Source organism: Schistocerca serialis, chromosome 6 (genome assembly GCF_023864345.2).
Source record: "Schistocerca serialis cubense isolate TAMUIC-IGC-003099 chromosome 6, iqSchSeri2.2, whole genome shotgun sequence".
In the NCBI taxonomy this organism is placed as follows: domain Eukaryota; kingdom Metazoa; phylum Arthropoda; class Insecta; order Orthoptera; family Acrididae; genus Schistocerca; species Schistocerca serialis.
In genome coordinates this window covers 621,740,713-621,765,070 of record NC_064643.1, presented here as the reverse complement: position 1 = coordinate 621,765,070, position 24,358 = coordinate 621,740,713, and the positions used below count along the sequence as shown (strand labels likewise).

Here is a 24,358-nt window from a genome sequence, read left to right as displayed (position 1 = left end):
TCTTTCTAGAACTTTTATGATGTCCTCTGTCAATCCCATCACATAAGAAGCCAGTATCACACAGCAATACTCTAGCAAAGGATGGACAAGTGTAGTGTAGGCAGTCTCTTTAGTGTATTTGCTGCATCTTCTGTGTGTTCCGCCAATAAAGCACAGGCTTCAGTTCATCTTCCTCACAACATTAACTATGTGATAATTCCAATTTATATTCTTAATTGTAATCTCTAGCTTCTTAGTTGAATTGGCTGCCTTTAGATTTGTGTGATTCATTGTGTAACCGAAATTTAATGGATTCCTTTTAGTACTCATGTGGACAACCACACACTTTTCATTATTTATGATCAATTGCTACTTTTCACATCATACTGACATCTTGTCTAAATCATTTTGCAATTGGTTTTGATCTTTACTTGATGGTAAATCACAGCTTCATGTGCAAACAATCTAAGAGGACTGCTCAAATTGACTCCTCAAATCATTTGTACGGATTAGGAACAGTGGAGAGCCTATAACACTTCCTCACCATCTTGATCTGGTCACTGGCCCTCTGTATGGCAGCAATGCTGGGTTCTTGAATTCTGATTGTCTTGTTACATTGTCTTCACTAAGATGAACATCAAAGGTAGACCCCCCCCCCCCCCCCCACTCCAAAACTTTGTGATCGTGGACAACTTTTTGGACTGCTGTCTTCTTGATGAAAGGTCATAATCCTTGACTACATATGTAAAGGATACACCATATGGCCTAAAATAGTGCTCTAGTAACTTTTCCAATAGTCTAACTTTCCACACAGGAATAAAAATCCATACCAAGTCTCCCAGGTTGTATCATACTGGGCAGTGCCTGGTGTTATAGCACTCTTGGTCTTTCTTCTGTGTGTCCAAAGTTCCTACGTGAGCCCAGCTTTCTTGCTACTTTGATCCTTTGTGACATTCACATAGTCCTTCAGGGTGTTTTCTGGTTGAAATTAGCATTGTATCCATTGCCATTTCAGCCTCATGGCTGTGGAGCAGGAAGAATGGTGTGAAGCCTGTAGCGTCTTGCTTCATGAGTTGCATGTGAATATCACTGAGGGCAATATTGTAACTGAACCTCTCTGTTCAACATCAACATACATCAAGAGCATAATTACCAGTGTCTTATTAAAATGTTCAGTGAGGTGATTCATCTGCAGATGGTAGGCAGTTGGCATCCTGTGGTGATGTTGCAATGTGAAATTACCTCTGACAGTAGTCTCGACTGCAAAACTCTTCCATAATCAAATATCATTGTGCAGGATGCTCTGTGCTTAAAAAAGACATTGTCTACAAGGAACTTTGCAATGCTGGACCTTCAGTAGTTGGCACAGCATTGGTGACAGGATAGACAGTGAGGTACTCAGTGCAGACTATTACCCATCAATTCCCATTTGTAAATTTTGGGAACCACCTCAAGAAGTCAATTCCAATCCAGTGGAATGGCGTTGCTGCAGGCAGCATTCATACCAAATGCCCCGCAGGTAATTGTGGCATGTATTTCCATAATTGGAATTCCTTAAAGTGACTCACAAAGTGTGTGTGGAACTGGTAGACACCTGGCCTGTGATACTTGTGCCTGATTCTGTTTAAAATCCTTATTAATTCCAGGTGACCAGGAACAGCATGGAAATACTTCAGGATAGCTGGTCGCAGATGACCTGGGATCATGAGCAATCACTCTGCCTCAACGAATCATAGTTCCTGTTACACAGTGCTCTGTTTATTAACTGGAATTCTCCTCCAGTTGATTTCTCCTCCTTCGCCGTTTCTATGATTTTCATCATTGCTGGATATTCCTCTGTTCAGCAGCAATATCATTTAATGCAGCGATGGCTAAGATCTCATCTCTGTTGCTGTGTTTTGGAAAATGATTCCCTGAAAGGCAGATATGGTGTTTGTTTCCACTTCTGTACACCACTGTGACATCATACTCCTGAAGCCTAAATGGCCATCTTGCCAGTTAACCTGACAGATCCTTCAGGCTTGTCAGCTAGCATACAGAATCACAATGGCACATCATTTGCCAAATAAGTATAGCAAGAAGTTGTTCATGACACAAACAACTGCAAGGTACTCTTTCTTAGTTGTAGAGTAGTTCATCTCGGACTTGTAGAGTACTCTGGAAGAGTAAGCTATCACCTTCTCAGCATCTTTCCAAATTTGCACAAGAACTGCATCTATCCCATAATCGCCAGTGTCAGTGTGAAGTTCTGTCTTGACATTTTAGCCATATAATGCTAGGACTGGAGAAGACATTAGCACCTGCTGAAGGGCAGGAAAAGACCTTTCTTGCACATAGTTTCATGAAAATTTGGTGTCTTCCTGCAGGTAATTCTTGCAATGGACATGCCTTGGTGCAGAAGTCCTTTATCAGTTGCTGGTAGTTTGAGCACATTCTGAAAAAACTTCACATCATTAACATGCCAATGACTCAGAAAATTTGTGACTGTTCTTATTTTCTATGGATCAGGACAGTCTCCATCATCATTCAGTAGACGCCCCAAGACCTTTACTTCTTGGGCTGCAAAGAGGCATTTTTTTGGATTCCAGCCAAGGTCTGCAGTCTGAACACACTTCAACACAGTTGTCAGACTGCTTAGATGTTCTTCAAATGTCTCAGAAAAGATGACAATGCCATCCAGATAAGAAAGAAACATCATTAACAAGGTGTTCAGGCAAACTGTCCATCATATGCTCGGAGGTGGCTGGACTATTAAGCAGCCCAAACAGCATTACTTTAAACTCAAAGAGGGTGTCAGCAGTTATAAATGCAGTATTTTCCTTGTCAGCCTCACCAACCTCAAGTTGTGGTGAGTGAAGAACACTAAGAGGAATGGTAACAGACAAGGACTTAGCACTCGAAACACATCTTATCTGCTCCGGCACCCACACAATTGCGAATAATTCTGAGCTGAAGACAGCAAAGTCTTGAGGCAGTTAGATCTTGATCTTGAGGAAACATAAAGCCTTGAGGCAGTCGGATCTCGAGGAAACGATCAGGGAAACCAACAGAGCATCCAACAGGACCTGCTGTTTACACCAATCTATAAATACAGCTATAGGGTCATGGTGATTGGTTAAAATGTCATAAAATAATGTATAAAATGATACGCAGTACCACAATCTCGCTGTACTGCCCTTGATCTACAATTACTCTAGGCATCTGCAGTAATCAGTGTGGCAAATGGTTAAAACGCTGGACTTGGGGTTGTACTTGCTCCTCACCAAGAAACTTCAGCACATGCTGCAAGTGGATCCCAAGCAGTCTTATTACTTGTGGATGACTGGAGAAAAGCTGATCCAGAGATGTACGAGCAACACTATGCAAGTGCATTTAGAGCAGTGAGGAACTTACGTGCCTGATGCACCATACTGAGCTGCTGCTGGATGGTGAGTGGTGGTTCCCTAGCCTCAGCACAGAGACTGGGTGCGGGTCTGGTCCTGTAAGAACACATGGCCAGCCTAATCCCCTCATGATGGACAACGACAATGATCTTCTCATAAGAAGACCTCACTGGTCCATACACTGTGCACCCACAATCTAGCTGTGATAAAAAAAGCCATATAAAATGGGAGCAGACGCGTCCCGCTGCTCCCCAAGACCTGCAGCTAAGGTACTTCAAGATATTCAATGCCTTTTGGATCCTGTCTTTCGGGTCAATAAGGTGTGGTAACCATGACAATTTGGAGTCCCAAATGAGGCCCACAAACTTCACAGTCTTTAAAATGTAGAATGGTGATGCAAGTCAGGCAAATTAAAAAGACAAAAATGATTAAAATGAACATGCACACATACTTATCAGCACAAAACTGAAAACCTGTCTTTGCAGCCCAATCCGCTAACCTCTGCACTTTAAGTTGCAACTGACGAATCGCAGTTGCAGTACTGGAGGAGGAATAGAAAACTGCAAAATCATTCACAAATAAGGGGCATGTTACAAGAGTCTTTATCATAAACATGATACTGCTTATGGTTATGGAAAAGAGAGTAACACTTAAAATGCTGCCCTGAGAAACATTACTTAAAATTGTATGCTCTGACCAATCTGGATATATAGCCATGAAACTTCACAAGAAAAGAAAAGGGTGTGACATAATGAATACGAAGCTAAATATTTCTAACTGGAAGGTGCTACTACTCAGTGGAAGAATTCATGAAGCTCAAAGTGATACTTTGAGCTGGATCCTTAAAATGAAATAAAAATTTATGCTAGTTATAGCAGATGCAAAGTCTAAAATAGTACTAGAAAGAACCTTGTGTAAATTTTCCAGTAAGTAATATTGTAAGTTTGACAAATTTTAAATAAGTAAGTTCTACAACAATTAATATTGTAAGTTTGACAAAATTTTTAAATAAGTAAATTGTAGCCCTTACACGTCTCCTGTACATCAGACTTACATTCTGAAATTCTGTATGTTGTGAGATAAATAAAATAAATTTCACATTTCTCTTGCTCAAAATGATCCGATAGCACGTCACCAACTCGGGACTGAAAAAAATGCTTAGACAGAAGGACCATATGAAGAAAGGCATATGGTCATGAAAGACCCATTGATGGAGCTGCCATGGAATACTGTGTCTCCAAGAAGTGGCATATGCCATACTGGTTTTGAACAATATACTGAGACAGTGATCTTTATGCAGGAAAGCCTGCTGGACAGCTGCCTCTAGCACAGTCAGGTCGTCAACAGTAGATCGAAATCTCCTGAATCCATACTGAGAATGACTAAGGAGTTTCTTGGTCTCTAACATCCAGGCTAGATGATGGCTAACCATTTGCTCCAGGATATTTTCTACACAGCTCGTTAAGATGATGGTCCTTGAGGTGAGGTATCAAAATTACCTCTCTTCACGAGATGGGAAAATGGCCTGTTTTGCATATAAAATTAAAACATCTGATGTACCAAGGGAACTGAATTGTTTGGTATTTCAAGAGGCACTGTACTGAAGATTTACATTGCATACAGTGAAAACAGAACAAAATCATCCACTAACTCACAATTCTTACAAAAGTTTGTGTTGCATGATCATGACAGATGGTCGCTGAATAGGACTGTGATGAAAAATAAGATGATGACAGCTGCAAAAGCCACTGCACTATTGAACATCACACATGTGAGCCCTGTCAGCACCAAACCAACATGAAGGGGTCCCTATAAGCAGGGAATTGCAGGGCGAGCTCGAATTCTAAAATCACTCATCACCGGTGCTAATGCCTGTAACAGGAAAACATAGGGCCGAAGCCATAAAACCTGGACTATGGTGCAATAGGAGAAAGTAGTTTATTCAGATGAGTCTGGTTTCACACTGTTTCCAGCTTCTGACCAAGTTTATGTCCCAAGAGCAAAATGTGGCAGGTGTTCAGTAATGAATTTCGCAGCCATATCATGGTATTCTATGGGTCCATGGCTACCATGCAGGGTCACATTACAGCCAATGATTATCTGACCAATTGGGCTGATCAGTTCAATCCCATGGTAAAATGTTGATTCCCCAATAGTGAAGCTGTGTTCCAGGATCACAGGGCCACTGTTCACACAACTCACATCGTCCAGGATTGGTTCTATGGGCACGAAGATGAATTGTCACATGTTCCCTAGCCACCCCAGTCATGAGATCTCAATATTATTGAACCTTTGTGGTCAAGTTTAGAGATCATTGTTACCTGAACTTGCCACTATTTTTCAGGAAGATTCCCTTGAAAACTATACAGGAACTGTATTTATCCATTCCAAGATGATTGGAAACTGTTTTGAATGCTAGCATTTTTCTACACCGTATTAGGTATGGAAACATGTTGTGTTTTTGGTGTCTTCAGTGAAGTGTGTGCACACTCCATTGCACAGTGAAAATTCATTCTGGAAGCATCCCCCATGCTGTGGCTAAAACATATCTCTGCAATAGTCTTCCTTCCGGGAGTGCTAGCCCTGCAAGTTTCACAGGAAAACTGCAGTGAAGCCTGGAATGTAGGAGATCAGGTACTGGCAGAGGTAAAGCCACGAGGACAGGTCATGCTTGGGTAGCTCAGTCAGTCATGAACTTGGCTACAGAAGGCAAATGTCCAAAGTTTAAGTCTCGGTTTGGCAAATACTTTTAATCTGCCAGGAAGTTTAATGACTTGGGAGTGGGAACTCTTGAAAGACTGCAGATCACTGTCCCATCCACCTTCCACCTTACTTTGACAGCAAATTTGCCTCCTACACTTCAGATTCCTAGGTGAGCTAAATTGCATTGTAACAAAGCTGAGAGGAAAGATTATCTATTCATGGTATTAGTGATCCATGGAAGAACTCGAGAAAGCAGCTTCTGCAACTACTTCACAGAAACCATTCACTACTACTCGAATAAACAGTCTACAATACACTGGAACCTGAAATGCTCTCAGGCTATTTCTTTAAGAAAATTTAAACAGCACATGGTGTACCTAAAATGCAATCTGTCAATATCAGAGGAAAAATTCTTGAAACAATGCAAATCTGACATTTTGAAATCATTCTGTACCTCACATAAGTGTGATACTAACATGACACACTTATTGTAGAAATTGTCTCGATTGAAAAACAGCCCACAGTTGCACTAAATTATGTTTATTTTAAACTTTGACCATGGTTTCTAATATAATAATATAGCCTTCTTCATAAGTCTTATTTTTCTAAACCAGTGATACAATCTACACATAAACTTCAAAATTACGTAAGTGATAACATATTACTTACATACACACTAATAAATGAAAAATGTCTTAGCCCAGTGGCCGCGTCAAGACCAATAAAATAACTTCAACAGACATAAACCTGTTTCGAACATAAGTAAAATAACATATGGCACCATATGTCCTCCACCTCTACCTCTGTTATACTGGGTGCAGGGTCGTCAAGTGTGCCGCACCCCGTGCAACATAGGTGGCGCTCACCACAGTGAGCTACATTGCACTGTTTATCAGGCAACTAGTCAATACATATGACAATAAATTAATAACAGTTTTTTGTTTTAGTTATGTCATGTTCCATAGATCAATTTCCCAATTATTTTATCAATGTGTTGTGGAACAAGTCAGATTACAAGATATATATATACACACATGAATAGTGCTAATATTAATATTACTGAAATTTTTAGTTCTACACATGCAACTACATTTAGAGGTACCTTCTTTTCTGAAACAGAAACTTGTCCATGGAGTAGGAGGAGTTGTCCAAAAGAAATGATTTTAAGCTAGATTTAAAACATGATCTGCTACCTGCCAGACACTTTATGTTGTTGGGCAAATTATCAAAGATTTTTGTTGCTGAATAATGTACTCCTTTTTGAGCAACTGACAGCCTCAATAACAGATAGGACAGGTCATTTTTCCCTCTAGTGTTGTACGCATGAACATCACTGTTCTTCGCGAATTGAGATGGATTATTTGTAATGAATTTCATTGGTGAACATATGTACTCTGGTGGTGCAGTTAAAATACCTATCTCCTTGAAAAGGTGCCTACATGACGTCCCTGGGCGAACACCACTAATTATTCTCACTGCTCTCTTTTGTGCAATCAATACTTTATGTCTAAGTGGTGAGGTACCCCAAAAAACTATTCCATAAGACATTATTGAGTGGAAACATTCAAAGTATGTTAGGAGGCTGATCTGTTTATTACCAAGACTAGCTATTATACGAAGAGCAAAAAAAGCTGAACTTAGTTATTTGAGAAGCTCAGTAATATGCTTCTTTGAGTTCAAGTTGTCATCAACGTGACCACCTAAAAATTTGGAGAAATCTACCCTGTTAACTGAGCCCTGTTCATATGCTACATCAATTGTCGGTATGACTCTATTCGGTGTACCGAACTGGATATAGTGAGTTTTTTCAAAACCAAGGGAGAGTCCATTTTCTGAGAAGCACTTAATAATTCTTTGAAAGACATCCTTAACAATATCTTCAGCTGATTTTTCTGGAATGGGATTTATTATAACACTCATGTCATCTGCAAAAAGTACTAGTTCAGCTTGCTGAATGTTAAGTGGGAGGTCATTCACATGAATAAGGAACAGGAGAGGACCTGAAATTGAACCCTGTGGGACTCCCTTTGTGATAACTCCCCATTCACTAGAATTTACCACCCTCCCAACATTATTTGTGCTGTTCAGCACAACTTTTTGCTTTCTGTTCATTAAGTATGATTCAAACCAGCTGTGTGTATAGCCTTCAATTCCATGAAACCTCAGTTTTTCTAAGAGTGTGACATGATCCACACAGTCAAATGCCTTTGAGAGATCACAAAAAATACCAACTGGATATAATTTGTTATTTAGGGCTTGTACTATTTGATGGGTAAGTGCGTAAATAGCATTCTCAGTCAAGTAATCCTTCCAGAATCCGAACTGCGACATGCTGAGTAACTTATTTTCACTTTAATGTGAGACTACTCTTGAATACATAAGTGTTTCGAATATTTTAGAAAATGAAGTAAGCAATGAGATTGGTCTCTAATTATTTAAGTCACTCTTGTCCCCTTTCTCATGAAGAGGTTTGACAATCGCATATTTCAATCTGTCTGTAAAAATTCCCTGTGCCAGCGAAGCATTACATATATCGCTAAGCACTCCACTTATTAAATTAGAACACTTCAAAATTTTGTTAGAGACACCATCAACATGACATGAGCTGTTGTTTTTCAGTATACACTCCTGGAAATGGAAAAAAGAACACATTGACACCGGTGTGTCAGACCCACCATACTTGCTCCGGACACTGCGAGAGGGCTGTACAAGCAATGATCACACGCACGGCACAGCGGACACACCAGGAACCGCGGTGTTGGCCGTCGAATGGCGCTAGCTGCGCAGCATTTGTGCACCGCCGCCGTCAGTGTCAGCCAGTTTGCCGTGGCATACGGAGCTCCATCGCAGTCTTTAACACTGGTAGCATGCCGCGACAGCGTGGACGTGAACCATATGTGCAGTTGACGGACTTTGAGCGAGGGCGTATAGTGGGCATGCGGGAGGCTGGGTGGACATACCGCCGAATTGCTCAACACGTGGGGCGTGAGGTCTCCACAGTACATCGATGTTGTCACCAGTGGTCGGCGGAAGGTGCACGTGCCCGTCGACCTGGGACCGGACCGCAGCGACGCACGGATGCACGCCAAGACCGTAGGATCCTACGCAGTGCCGTAGGGGACCACACCGCCACTTCCCAGCAAATTAGGGACACTGTTGCTCCTGGGGTATCGGTGAGGACCATTCGCAACCGTCTCCATGAAGCTGGGCTACGGTCCCGCACACCGTTAGGCCGTCTTCCGCTCACGCCCCAACATCGTGCAGCCCGCCTCCAGTGGTGTCGCGACAGGCGTGAATGGAGGGACGAATGGAGACGTGTCGTCTTCAGCGATGAGAGTCGCTTCTGCCTTGGTGCCAATGATGGTCGTATGCGTGTTTGGCGCCGTGCAGGTGAGCGCCACAATCCGGACTGCATACGACCGAGGCACACAGGGCCAACACCCGACATCATGGTGTGGGGAGCGATCTCCTACACTGGCCGTACACCACTGGTGATCATCGAGGGGACACTGAATAGTGCACGGTACATCAAAACCGTCATCGAACCCATCATTCTACCATTCCTAGACTGGCAAGGGAACTTGCTGTTCCAACAGGACAATGCACGTCCGCATGTATCCCGTGCCACCCAACGTGCTCTAGAAGGTGTAAGTCAACTACCCTGGCCAGCAAGATCTCCGGATCTGTCCCCCATTGAGCATGTTTGGGACTGGATGAAGCGTCGTCTCACGCGGTCTGCACGTCCAGCACGAACGCTGGTCCAACTGAGGCGCCAGGTGGAAATGGCATGGCAAGCCGTTCCACAGGACTACATCCAGCATCTCTACGATCGTCTCCATGGGAGAATAGCAGCCTGCATTGCTGCGAAAGGTGGATATACACTGTACTAGTGTCGACATTGTGCATGCTCTGTTGCATGTGTCTATGTGCCTGTGGTTCTGTCAGTGTGATCATGTGATGTATCTGACCCCAGGAATGTGTCAATAAAGTTTCCCCTTCCTGGGACAATGAATTCACGGTGTTCTTATTTCAATTTCCAGGAGTGTATTTATAATTCCCTTAATTTCAGTGGGGGATGTTGGTGCTATTTCTAAAGGGCTAAAGTCCCGGGAATGACATTTTTAACATATTTTTTTGCTTCTTCAACTGAACCCTTTAACCCTATTTTTGCTGTTGCATTCAGAAAGTGATTGTTAAAAATACTTGCAAATTGTGAATTATCACTCACAACATCATCATTTAGCTTTATTGCTATGGTATGCTGTGCACTGTCAGGCTGCCCCAGCTCACGTTTGACTATATTCCATCTATATTCCAGATATACAAGCACAAAAAGTTTGACAATAGGAATTTACTGAATGATCAGTGTTATTTGAAAAGTACCAGCTTCCTTGAAGGTTTTCAGCCTGTATTGGGTGTAGCAGATAGGCACTAGTAGCTACTCGACTGCACCATATGATGGTATGATTATCTTTAGAGATAAACTAATGTTTTAGGACAATGCTCCAGTAGGAATTTGTCATAAAGTGTCATGAGCTGCTTTTATGTCAACAGTGATTTGTGTTTGAGACAGATATGTTAATGTGCCCTTTGTTATCTTGTACCATGTTACTGCACTCATGCGCTAGGGTGCTTGCTAGTCACAGAGCTGATGTCAATCATTGGTAGTGTGGCTATGTACAACGACTACGGTCAGCTGGTAGAATTTGCCTTATAAACTATTACAGCATATAATGTAAGCTGAAGTTATATTTGCCTATGGTAGTCTTGTTTCTGAATCATGCCTCAAATTATGATACGACCAACTTTGTTATAACTGTTAATGTCCTACCACTCTAGTGATCATATGCAACAATATTTCATCTGTTGGACATTTGTGTTTCAGACAGATATGTTAATGTGCCCTTTGTTATCTTGTACCATGTTACCGCACTCGTGCACTAGGGTGCTTGCTAGTCATAGAGCTAATGTCAATCATTGGTAGTGTGGCTATGTACAACGACTACGGTCGGCTGGTAGAATTTGCCTTATAAACTATTACAGCATATAATGTAAGCTGAAGTTATATTTGCCTATGATAGTCTCGTTTCTGAATCATGCATCAAATTGTGATACGACCAACTTCGTTATAACTGTTAATGTTCTACCACTCTAATGATCGTATGCAACAATATTTCATCTGTTGGACATTTGTATTAATAAGTATATGGTCCTTCACTTGCACATGTAGGCTTGTTATTAATTTATTATTGTATTTATTGACTAGTTGCCAGATAAACGCTGCGATGTAGCTCACCGTGGTGAGTGCCACCTACGGTGCGCGGGGTGCGGCACACTCGACGACCGTGCACCCAGTATAACAGAGGTAGTGGCGGAGGACATATGGTGCCATATGTAACTTTACTTATGTTCGAAACAGGTTTATGTCTGTTGAAGTTATTTTATTGGTCTTGACGTGGCCACTGGGCTAAGACATTTTTCATTTATTATTGTGTATGTAAGTAATATGTTATCACTTACGTAAATTTGAAGTTTATGTGTAGATTGTATCACTGGTCTAGATGTTATTTTGATCATTTTTAGGACTTCTGAAGAAGGCTGTATTATTATAGCACAACCCTGGTCAAGGTTTAAAATAAACATAATTTAGTGCAACTGTGGGCTGTTTTTCATTCAAGACAATTTTGATTGCTGTTGTCGCTGCCATGATGAAAATAATGTTATTGTAGAAAGTCTAGAGTTTTATAAACATTGCAGATACAGCCTCAGTGTGGATGGAAGACTTTGTGGACATAATCACTCCACCATCTGTTAGCCCTTGAGCAATTTCATTTGCTCTCATGGAGACTATATACTAACATAACTCCAACAGCACACTTTGTAGGGCTAATCAATGACTCACAACTGGAATGGTGCGCCCACATCAGAAAGCTGCTTCAAAGACTAGATCAACCCATAAATTTTGTCTGTGTATTGCCCAATAGTTGAAGAAAATGCACATCTCTCTGCAATGTTCATCCTGTACCGACTGCTGGTGCATCATCAACCAGGTTACAGTGTGATCTTCTACCGAAGTTTTATCAAGTTAGCACCCAACAAATCAGATAAACCCACTGGATTACAACTAGGAAGCTGCAGAGATGCCTCTTTGTATAACTGTCTAACAGGCCAAGAAAAGGAAACCACAGGGAAAAACAAAAACATTTTATTTGCAACATTTAGCTACACCTTCCAGTAATTCTCTATACACTCTGACTACTAACTTAAGACTTTTGTCATAGCATGTTGACAACTATCTAATTCCCTCATCAGAGGAGGTCTGCCTGTGCTTTTTGCCAATTCTCTATGCTGGTCTGCAGCTAACTGTCTGTGCCAAAATGCTGTCCCCAAATACAGCAGTTCATGTGAACAAAGAAAATTAGAGGTAGCCAAGTTCAGGCTGTGTGGGGGATAATCAAACTCTTTTCACTGATACAGCGGCAAGAGTGTCTTTGTCACAGCTACAGAGTGCACCCAAGCATTGTCATAAAGAAGGACGATGCCTGATGACAACATTCCTCTTCACTTGTCCTGAATTGGCCTTCATAGACTTTCTTGAATCATCCAACCTGCTCGCGGAACATCATCAACAGTTGACACTTGCTTTCTTCCCTGTATCATGAATGTCTGTACGTCCTATTTCAAAGTTCCTGCACCACTGCTACAATTTCCTGTCACACATGACATTTAATTATGTGGGATGCATGAAATCAGGAAGAACCCCTCAGCATGAAGAAATCAAATGATAGCATGCTCTTCACACGTGGAGGGGAGGGGGGGAGGGGGGGGGGATACTGTTGTTCTAGGTACATATACATGCTCACTGCGTGTTCAGAATTGAAGAATGTGATGTGACACAATCAACGGGCATACAAGAGACACTATAAAACACATTTGTGCAAGACTTCTTCGGGTTTTCACTGTGGTTTTAATTTATTGGCAAAAAAATTGTCCTCGTATATGTTATGTTGTAGAGAATCCAATAATCCAATTTATGGCACCTCCATTGTACATAAATTACACTGAGCCACAAGGACTTATCTGCATCAAATATAATTTGTTTTGAAAAGGAAAATGTGCTGTAGAAAAGTAATTGCTATTTAGCACAAACACTTCCTTACTACACAGTTCATCAGATTAATAAGAACTTCAAAATCCCCCCCTCCCCCCCCCCCCCCCCCCAACCTTCAGTTACTTGGTTTGTGTACTATTTATCTGCTCCCCAAATCCAAAACATCAAACATTAACAATATAAAACTTCCTGGCAGATTAAAACTGTGTGCCCGACCGAGACTCGAACACGGGACCTTTGCCTTTCGCGGGCAAGTGCTCTACCATCTGAGCTACCGAAGCACGACTCACGCCCGGTACTCACAGCTTTACTTCTGCCAGTACCTCGTCTCCTACCTTCCAAACTTTACAGAAGCTCTCCTGCGAAACTTGCAGAACTAGCACTCCTGAAAGAAGCTGCAGAGTGAAAATCTCATTCTGGAAACATTCCCCAGGCTGTGGCTAAGCCATGTCTACGCAATATCCTTTCTTTCAGGAGTGCTAGTTCTGCAAGGTTCGCAGGAGAGCTTCTGTAAAGTTTGGAAGGTAGGAGACGAGGTACTGGCAGAAGTAAAGCTGTGAGTACCGGGCGTGAGTCGTGCTTCGGTAGCTCAGATGGTAGAGCACTTGCCCGCGAAAGGCAAAGTTCCCGAGTTCGAGTCTCGGTCGAGCACACAGTTTTAATCTGCCAGGAAGTTTCATATCAGCGCACACTCCGCCGCAGAGTGAAAATCTCATTCTGGAAACATCCCCCAGGCTGTGGCTAAGCCATGTCTCCGCAATATCCTTTCTTTCAGGAGTGCTAGTTCTGCAAGGTTCGCAGGAGAGCTTCTGTAAAGTTTAGAAGGTAGGAGACGAGGTACTGGCAGAAGTAAAGCTGTGAGTACCAGGCGTGAGTCATGCTTCGGTAGCTCAGATGGTAGAGCACCTGCCCGCGAAAGGCAAAGGTCCCGAGTTCGAGTCTCGGTCGGGCAAACAGTTTTATCTGCCAGGAAGTTTCATATCAGTGCACACTCCACTGCAGAGTGAAAATCTCATTCTGATTAACAATATATTCAAGAGACTAACAGAAATTCAGTGGCCAGATCCTCCCACATCTGTCTCATGTACTGATGATGACACAAAAATCAGAGAAATGCGGTGCTCACACTGAGGCTTACCAATAGTATTTCTTTCTACACACCATTCATGAATGTAATAGGAAAGGGGGGACAGGAAGGGACATAACGAAATTAGACACACCCTCTGTTAAGATGGCTTGTTGACCACTAATGAAGATGCAATCAAAATATTTAATAATGTGTTGAAAACAACTGATTAACCTTATGAGGTTAAGCACCTTCTGCCCTGATTTCCAACCAAATTGGTCACAATCAGTACCTAGGTACATATTATTGTCTACCTCAGAGGTAGTAGCCATCATACAAGCACAAAGCTTGTCAACTCACGTCGAATGAACAAAATCTTTATCGTATCTGGCCCATATATGTATTGTCAGTTCTCACAAGGACAACTCCCAATCACAGCTCCCTCAGATTTAGTGGTGAGGTGGCCCAGTGGGTAGTCAAGCAAAAACTGAACACTGATTGAACATTAATATATGAAGAAGGTGTACTGAAGTGTAAAAAAATAAGTAAAATACAAACAGTGAATGGTCCAAGCTCAAGATGTGCAACATCAAGCAAATATGAATATCCACAGCATCATGGTTATGTGGTCACACTGTTGGACTGCGAAGGGGGAGATCTGTGTTCAAATCTCCTTCCTGCACCCCCACCCCTTTTCTTTTTTTACCACAAAATTATGGCCTGTCCATCCAGTCATTGATGTGTCTGTTAGCTGTATTCAAATTTGAGTCAGTGTTGTGGTGTAACATCAGTTTGTAACAGCAAAGTGTAAGGAAGGGACCTCCAGTCATACAAACATTCTATTTGTTCTACACAAGTAACAGATGTTATGACTCTTGCATTCCGTTTTTGAAGTTCTGACTCTTGAATTCATTTGTTATAGCATAGTTCACACCCGTTTATTTCTTGTTTTCATTTCTGTGAGAGGTCTATGTAGCATCTAGCCTGCTCTCATTAGTCATCACATTTACTTGTGATGGTAATATATTCTCACTACATAACTCATGTTCTATAACCAATGTACTGTGTGACAATTGCCAACGGTGCGCAAGGAGAACAGACATGTCAACAGCCGATGGGAAGTTCATAATTTAGTGTGTGTGTGGGGGAGGGGGGGGGGGGAGGTGTTGGAGAAGGGGGAGGGGGGGAGTTTGAACACAGATCTCCCACTTTGTTGTCCAACACTGTGACCACACAACCATGACACCGTGGTTCTTGCATTTCGCTCTTTGTTGCACATCTTGAGCTCAGACTGTTCACTGTTTCTACTTTACTTCTACTTTTACAATTCAGTAAAACTTTTTCCTGTTTTCATGCTTGATCTGTGTACAGTTTTGATGAGCTATCCACTGGCGCATCTTACCACCAAAGCTGAGAGCGGTGTGATGGAGAGTTTCCCTTGTCAGCAACCCAGCAACATCAGTCATCTTTTGAATATAATACAGAAGGTGATTGCGATGCAGCAGTAGGGAACTTCAGTTTCATTATCAAGACTGCCAATAGAATGATTATATGAACCACATCTCTATGGTTGCTATACATAACAGGCACTTACGTACTATCGATTTCAGTGTACCTGGCCACATGTCTGAAACACAGGGAAAGAAGTGTGGGAAGAAACATGTCAGGAAGGCCACCAGTACTATAATATGCAACCTGTTCTCTTAGGAGATTGTGATTCACAGATTAGACATGCAGCAACTAACACCTATGTGAATGTAGAATGCCTTTCAATGATAGAAACTACCCCAGTCACTTAGAAAGGCTACACATGAGTGACTCATCAACTTATTAGAGTTGCTTAATATCAGAATACAGTTTACATCACATCTACTTTTTACATGAGTGGTATGGCGGTCAGCAATTTATGTGCTGTCCTTGCATCATAAAATGCAAAACACAAAATATTCACTGACATTTTACGAATCTGTAGCTTACACATCAGATTATCATCTACTATGTGCTATATATGTATTAAGAAAAACCATTGTATTCATTAGATGTGCTAGAGTGTAATTTAGTACTGATTCTGTGGTACGGACAGAAAACATAAATGAAAATAAAAGGGTCTTTTGCACCAAAAAAGTCTCCACAAGCTTGATTCATATAACATTTCATATTTCTCAAGCAATCTAATACCATCCAAGCTCTCATAGAAGTGTCACCAATATCGCAGATTTATACAAAGAGATGTTCTGTAGCTAATATGCCTCTAAAAAGCTGCATATCTCGTAGCATTCTTATTAAAGTCATGCCATACATTTACTTCTTATTGTTCACTCTGTGTAATATAATCAGTTTAACACCTCCAATATTATTTTTAACAATATTTCTACAACAGCATTCCTGTGTTAATGTGTAATTTCATTTTCTCATAAAATGTAACTAGCATACACTTTGAAAGGTAGCAAGTTGGAATCCAGTTCATCTGTTATATTTTCTGCTTCCAAGAATAACTACCGTATTTACTCGAATCCAAGCCGCACTATTTTTCCGGTTTTTGTAATCCAAAAAACCGCCTGCGACTTAGAATCGAATGCAAAGCGGAAGTTCTGAAAAATGTTGGTAGGTGCCGCCACAACTAACTTCTGTCGTCGAATATATGTAGCGCTTCGCAGGCACAAAGATATATAAAATTTAAAAAAAAGGGTGGAAGACGAGCTTTTTTTTCTCCGCCCTGAGTTTGGACCACTGCATTTTCACACATTATCCAACGAAGTAAATACAAATTCCGTATTGTTCATCTTCGAATGTAACAGCATTTCAATGTACTACGAAAATCCGACTGGCAAGACTGTTTGGGATGTTTGTCATATGGCCAACTCTGCGTTCTGAATTTTTTCCTACCTGTGAGAAGAGATGGTTGCTAATAGGAACTTTTATGAATTGTGAATCACATGCAGTATTCTCTTCACCATAATAATAATAATAATAATAATAATAATAATAATAATAATAATAATAATAATATAAACATTTTGCCATGTATTCTTTCGCGTTTGCTGCTATCTCATTGAAATCCTGTCTGCCTAATGAACTATGAAACTAGAGTGAGACAACAACAAACGCGGAAGAATATACATATCATGTCATGTTTATATTCGTATTATTCTTATGCCGAATAATGATACAGTCAGAAATGAAGCACGGCAATTGATTAGATTTTTAAATCTAAGATGACTCTAATTTCTGTGCAGAATGTAATGTACTAAAGAGGGGTCTGCAAAGATTGTCAAACGGAGAAAAATTTTCGCTAAACTCTCGTTCAGAACATCTTCTATCATACACAGTTTATTATTATTATTATTATTTTTTTTATATATATATACATTGTAAGCGGCGGTAGCGCGCACAAAAGAAGCAAGCCATGCTGTGAGCGGCGACAGGTCATAAACACTCATTATCAGAATGTGACAAACAATGCATGACACAGTACAGTAATGCATTTTCAGCTAGGAGGGATGTAAACACATATAACAAAGAGAACGGCACTTATCAGATCAAAGAAAAATTAACAATAAATTCAAGCCAGACGAAGCACGTGAAAAAGGAAGGGTAACCGTATAAATACAGACGGAGCGCCTGATGCATAGCAACGGCTACCTGGTAAAGCTTAACTGCTAAGCTTACGACTCGAACCAAACTAATGTAGCTGTATCGTCATTCATTCGACCAAATTGTGTCTCATATTACAATGGACCAACTTTGTTTTGATTTGGAGGTGCGGCCTAAAACTTTTCTCTCACCTTGAATTTCAAGTCTCAGATTTCAGGTGCGGCTTAGATTTGGAAAAAAATTTTTCCCTCGATTTCGAGTCTCATTTTTCAGGTGCAGCTTAGATTCGAGTGCGGCTTAAATTCGAGTAAATACGGTACCATTTTTCATTCTTTTATTCTACATCTAAGTAGTTGCACACATATAAGTAATCTGTACAGGAATACATAAAATCACTATTTATGTAAAGTCTCTGTTACACTTATATTTCAACTGTTTATATTTACCTTCCTGATCACAATAATGTAAGTGATCTTAATGGAAGCCTGAGTAATTAAAAATTACAGCTAATTGAAGTTACAATATCGTAATACAACTGCAGAACAGTGTGAGCCAAGAAGCAGCAGAGGAAGTATTGTTACCGGTCACTCAAAAGCAGACATTTCCAACTTTCCAAGAACATATTTATAATTACCTGAAATTAAGTACTTACAAACTAACTGACATAAAAAGTATGAACCCTCAAAATCCCAATCGCCTGTTTACTAGGACTGCAAGATTCTGGATTTTAACAATATAATTTTACTGCTGCATTTTTTTCTGACTCAGACAATACCTCTCACTAATTAATTCAGTTGGTAATTAAGGTTTTGACTGATTTACAATCATATAATATTTATTTCAAGAGAGATGTTATACTCATCAGAAGGGTACTCCAGATGACGCTATGTGAATTAATAACCTGAAATATTTTTCATAAATCAAACAAATCCATGCAAAGTAATAAAAACTAACCTAACTGAATTTCAAAGTATAATGTTTTTTTTCAGAATTCACATCATGTACATATACCTATGAAAGTGTGTGGCTAGTAAGGAAATGCTAAACATATATGGAGTTTAAAGTCTGTGACCAACCAGTACATCGACAACATCTATAAGTCAGATCATGTTACAATCTGTGTCTCGCCAGCAGCTGGATAACACCTCTTTTTCAGTTAAAGAGAAATTTCTGCACTCCAGTATACACTGTTCAAAATAATTAGGGGAACACATGTATCAGCATCCGTCATGTTAAATCTATTTTGATACAGGCAGCAACTGTGGTCTCACTGCATGGCTTGGGATCTTCACTTTCACTGAAGGCAACAATTAAAATAATTCATCATCTAATGGTTGTGTTACACATTACAGTGTCCAGTGGCCCTTCAGAAGGAAGTGTGTATCAATGTCACAGTGTTTTTTAGTAAGGTACACAAATGGCAGTTGTGGACATGGTATTCGACCAAGCACATGCAATGTGACATTTTAATGCAGTACAATCTGCAAGGGCAGTTCTGTTTGATCCAAAAAGAATGGACTTTCAGTCATTTTACTGCAGAAGCCAATGCCTCTCCACATGTAATCCATATGTTGTGGACACAGTACAGAGAGACTGGCCAGTGCACAAGGGGATTGGACAAGGTCGCCGAAGCATTAAAACCCCATGTGAAGACCCATATCTGACCATCTCAGCATTTCAGTGACATACGGATACCGCAACAGAATAGCATGAGGATTTCAGAAGAGCCACTGGAGTCGCTGTATCCGATCAGACTATAATGAACAAGTTATGCAAAAGAACCTTATGTCCTAGAAGTCCTGTTTGAGCACACACTTGACACGAAAACATCTTGCAGCTCACCCTCAATTCTGCCATTCTCATGTCAACAGTCAACTTCGTCACTGGCAAACGTGCTATTCACAGATGAGTCCAGATATCCTCTGACACACGACAATGGCCTTGTTCATATGTGGAGACCAATGGTGAGTAGTGCCTGCCAAATGCTGTCCAGAAAATTGACAGATTTCCAAGGTTCTGTGATGTTGTGGGGAGGTTTCAGTATTGACAGCCATTTGGATCTTGTCACTGTCCACAGTTGCCTTACTGCCAGGCAGCACATCAAACAGATCCTGTTGGATTATGTGGTGACTGCTGCATATGGTGGTGACCCTGAATTCTTTCTAATGCCAGGCCCTATGTGGCAGGTGTTCGCAGGGATGTGTTCTGAAGTAATGGAATGGCTGGCAGTGAGTCTCAACCTAAACCTCATCATGCATATGTGGGGACACGCTTGACAGAAGTGTTCACCATTGTCCCCAGACTCTCCAGGAACTCTCGTGGACTCTCATTGCAGAATGGGAATAGATGCCACAAGGTGACCTCCACAGACTTATACAGAGAATGGTACATAGGTGTCAGACAGTGATAAATGCTCACCTAGAGCATACACTTTACTGTATTGTCTGAAAATCCAATGAAAAGCACCCAGGATGATGGGATCAATGACTGTTTCCACTTTGTTTTTGACACTTGTCAGACATATCAGTTCTTTTTATGTAAATTATTGAGGATCTAGTGATGTTCTGTTGTGTATTTAATTTGTGAAAGATAACATTACAATTTGGTAACATACCCAGTCCTCAATTAGTGCTCAGTGGAGTATGGCAGATGCCCAACATCATGTTCCCTTAATTCTTTTGAAAAGTGTGATACGCACAATACATATGTCTGCAAGGAATATGAAACGAGTAATATTTGGAGTCTTAACAATCTTAGGCAAGCTAGTTTATGCCACTGTGTACTTAACAAAGTTTGTGAGTGTGTTTAATGATTGGGTAATTCTTCTTCCATATGTGTTTACAAAGGAAGAGACGTGCATCCCTTTACCTATATAAACTATAAATTGTAAACTTGGAACTGGCTATCGACTTACATTATAGTGAAAATAAAGTGAAAGGAAACCCTTTTAAAATTCATTTCTTATGTGGTCTACACCATTTAGCACTATCCTTAACAGCATATGTTTCCATGATTTTTTTTAAGTACAGCAAGATACGAGACTTCAAATTTCATCAAAACTGAGTGCAACATCAAACTACAGGTAAATGGACCATAACAACTTCAGTTATAATCTGGTAAATTATGTTTCTATCTGTCAATGAGTCAGTGGCAAATTATGTCTGCAGTTACACTGTAATAACCATTTCGAAATTTATTTCTTTTAAATCTTAGATACTTTCAGAATAAATAGTCAAGTGATTGTAAATTACTATTACACAACTTCTGCTACAAAAATTTCCTTAAGAAACTGTTCCCTGTAACAATAACACACGAAATACTATAAAATATGCATTGCAACAGCAACATCTTGATTAAAAATACTGAAAATCAGGACATGGAAAAAACTAGACAGTTATAACAAATGTGTGATTCATTAGTAACAATCTGGACTTACGGCAACGATCAATACTTTGTAGAATAGCCTGATCAAGACCAAGAACCTGTTCTGGCCCAACAACAAATTCTTTTGTATCAGCATCTCGAACAGTAGTTGGAACTGTTGCATCCATAGCATCCACTACTATATCTTCTTCACCTGTCTGTCCCCCAACACCACTGCAGTCTAGACCTGCATTCATGCCATCCAGTTCACTTCCAGCAAAACCACCTGACAAAGGTTCCAGGGCCTCTTTCGCTCCCCGTCTCTGTCAAAATGTAATAAAAACAACAAAATCAACATATTCCCCTAAGAAACATGAATTTTTAAGAAAGAACTGAAAAATTTAGTGAAAACTGCCACGTGTTTTAGTAGTAGTATAAATATTGTAAGGCTCTATCAGTGTAGGGGAAAAGTAAATATCGAAAGTGCAAGTACTAAATCACACAATATGTCGAACATTAAAAAGAAAGAAATAATTCTACACACACAGCAGTTCAGCTACATGTACATCGCCATAAATACTCCGCAAGTCACAGTAGAGTGTGTGGTGGAGATTACCCTGTACCGCTACTAGTCATTTCCTTTCCTGTTACTCTCGCAGATAGAGTGAGGGAGTTATGTCAGAACACTACTTGTTAAACTGGAACTTGCTCTTTTTCACAAGATAAGTACACACGTATGTACTCTTTCCTATTACAAGCACAGTGCCAATTTTCTTGTTCAATAAAAGACAAAAATAGCAAATTATATGACTGCTAGTTCTGACAGCAATGCACCAACTATTTGCTACTTTGATATAAAATTATTCATGCATTCTTATACTTCCAGCTATTCTGCTCAATATTCTTATTTGCTCAGCACTCAGCCTGCATGTATCATTCTAATAAAAGTGGACATGCAACCCTAACAACTGCTCCGCACTCTGGCTGCCACTCAAAGATTAGATTAAGGCAAAGGTATCACTGTAAGGCAAAGATGCATTAAATTCTCCCACCAACTTCTCTTTAAAATTTGGCAAAAAATTTAAAAAATTACAAAAACAAGAATAGGCAAAACTTGAAGTTAATGAAATTAGAATTGCATAACTAGTACCACAAACTAGCTTACTTTGTAAGTGTTTCACATCAGTATAGTCACAGATAATTCATTAATTGCTTACTACTAACAGATATACACATACCGGTGCTGACCAAACTTCTTTTACTCAAGTGATTCAGTATACTCTGATTTTTAAACGTAACGAATAGAAAAACACAAAATAAGATTAACCATCAAAACACACAATTAGAAATGAGATGTCAATCACTTAACAATTCAGCTAAACAACATCCATGTCATTAGTCACCTTATGTCTTTAGTTTGAATCCATCAGCTGAAAGAAAACAGTATGTAAATTGGCAAACCAAACATAATATGAAATACACTTTTCCTCACACTTGCACTATACACATAAGCACAGTTAATTAGCGGGTATGATGATAGGCCACTTGTGGTTCATCATGGAAGGGTACTTTATGCACTCATGCTATAGTACACATGGCCCTGTTTGTAAACTTTAGCTGTTGGCTTGGCATGCACAGCTGTAGGTCAATGCTCCCACTCTGGCACCAGCAGCCATTGGTAAGTCCTGTGCATGCACAGACTCATACCCAGTGAACCCAAAGACGGCAGCTGTGTTGGTTAAGTTCCGTGCCTTTGCAGTGTTGACATGTGGACTTGGCTCAGCTCGCTGCTTGGTGGGATGAGGCATTCCACCCCCCACCCCTGAATCTTCATAAGCTATTACTCATAGTTACATAGGCTACTGCTGTCAGTTCAGGACATGTTGTAAACTCAATGCTTAACAAATACCACCTAAGTGTCCACTTGCAGATAATATTTTGAATACTGTGAAGTCATTTACACTCATAAAGTTTTTTTTATGAACAGAATTCTATTCCACTTGTTATTATAGCGTAAAAAGGCTTCAGTCTGTCTGCTGCTGTAAAACAAGTTCTATGTTTTTTCCCGGGGCACAAGTGTGATGTCGATGTTTTCAAAATAGTTTCCAGTTCTCCATCTCATTTGATTTTCCCTTTCACCCTCTCTTCCCTCTCCTTTCTTTGCCACACATTTCTTCTGCTCACTTTCCTTTTATTGCATTTGGTCTGCTCTCTTCAGTTTTTGTATTATAGAAGCCTGAGATGGATGACAACAAAAATAAACATAAACTGCACTCACCCCATTGCATGTTGGCACTGCAAGTTGTGGCTGCAGATGAGGTTCCTGGTACAGCCTGAGATGTTGATCCCATACGCGACACCGAAATCAAGAGACCTGTCGTGGACAACCTTTACAGAGGCAGGGTTGGACTGACACAGTCGGTTGTTGTCAGGAACATGATTTATAGTGGCTCAGAGAAGCTTCATTATTAGTCATACATTTTATTGAGGAAAGCAACACTCTGTTGTGGTAATGTCCCCCTCGGTGTGTGCCTAGGGCAGAAGGTCAGCTGCAGCTGAAGCGAGCCCCAAGGTGGCCCACTGGCTGGGAAGCGATGCATCTGCATCTGTCAGAACAATCGTCTGGTAAATTCCACACTTGCCTGCACCCTTGTAGCGCTGAAAAATAGTGGTGGTGCTACAGTATGGTTCTCAATGATATTATGGGTAATTTTTTCTTCTTCAATGGTGCTTTCTTCCTCTTCTAGATGCTGTTCAAACTGCTGTATTTTACCTGATCCATTTGTGCCCGCTTCTCACAGTCTTCTGCTATTGTAGCACAGTAAATCATTGTAAATGCCTTGGTATCTTCTGTAGTCGTCTTCTCTTTAGATATACCATTTGCTCACTTTTGTCCTTCTGAATCTTCATCCATTGTCATCAAAATTAAACTCCAGTTGATGTCCACTCATCTGGTCTGCTTTCAATACACCATCAACACACAAATTTGCCACAACTTAAGTCTCCAATTTACACAATTCTTCCTCTATTTCATTACACTATGATCCACTGCTTACATATTGCTTTTTTTCTTTTGCTTAATCTATCTGACCTAAATTTGTATTCACACAGACTTATTCATTCATATCGTCAACTGTTTCCAGTTTGTCTGTTTTCCAT

At 40.4% G+C, this 24,358-nt stretch overlaps 1 protein-coding gene across 2 annotated transcripts in view; it reads right to left on the bottom strand.

Moving 5' to 3' along the window:
• LOC126484353 (actin-related protein 8) overlaps nt 1-24,358 on the bottom strand; it is a 168,220-nt gene that overhangs the window by 20,749 nt on the left and 123,113 nt on the right. For both annotated transcript variants that reach the window (XM_050107818.1, XM_050107819.1), the window contains exon 10: nt 21,273-21,522. In XM_050107818.1, the coding sequence (XP_049963775.1) occupies nt 21,273-21,522 (250 nt within the window). The remainder of the gene's footprint in view (nt 1-21,272; nt 21,523-24,358) is intronic.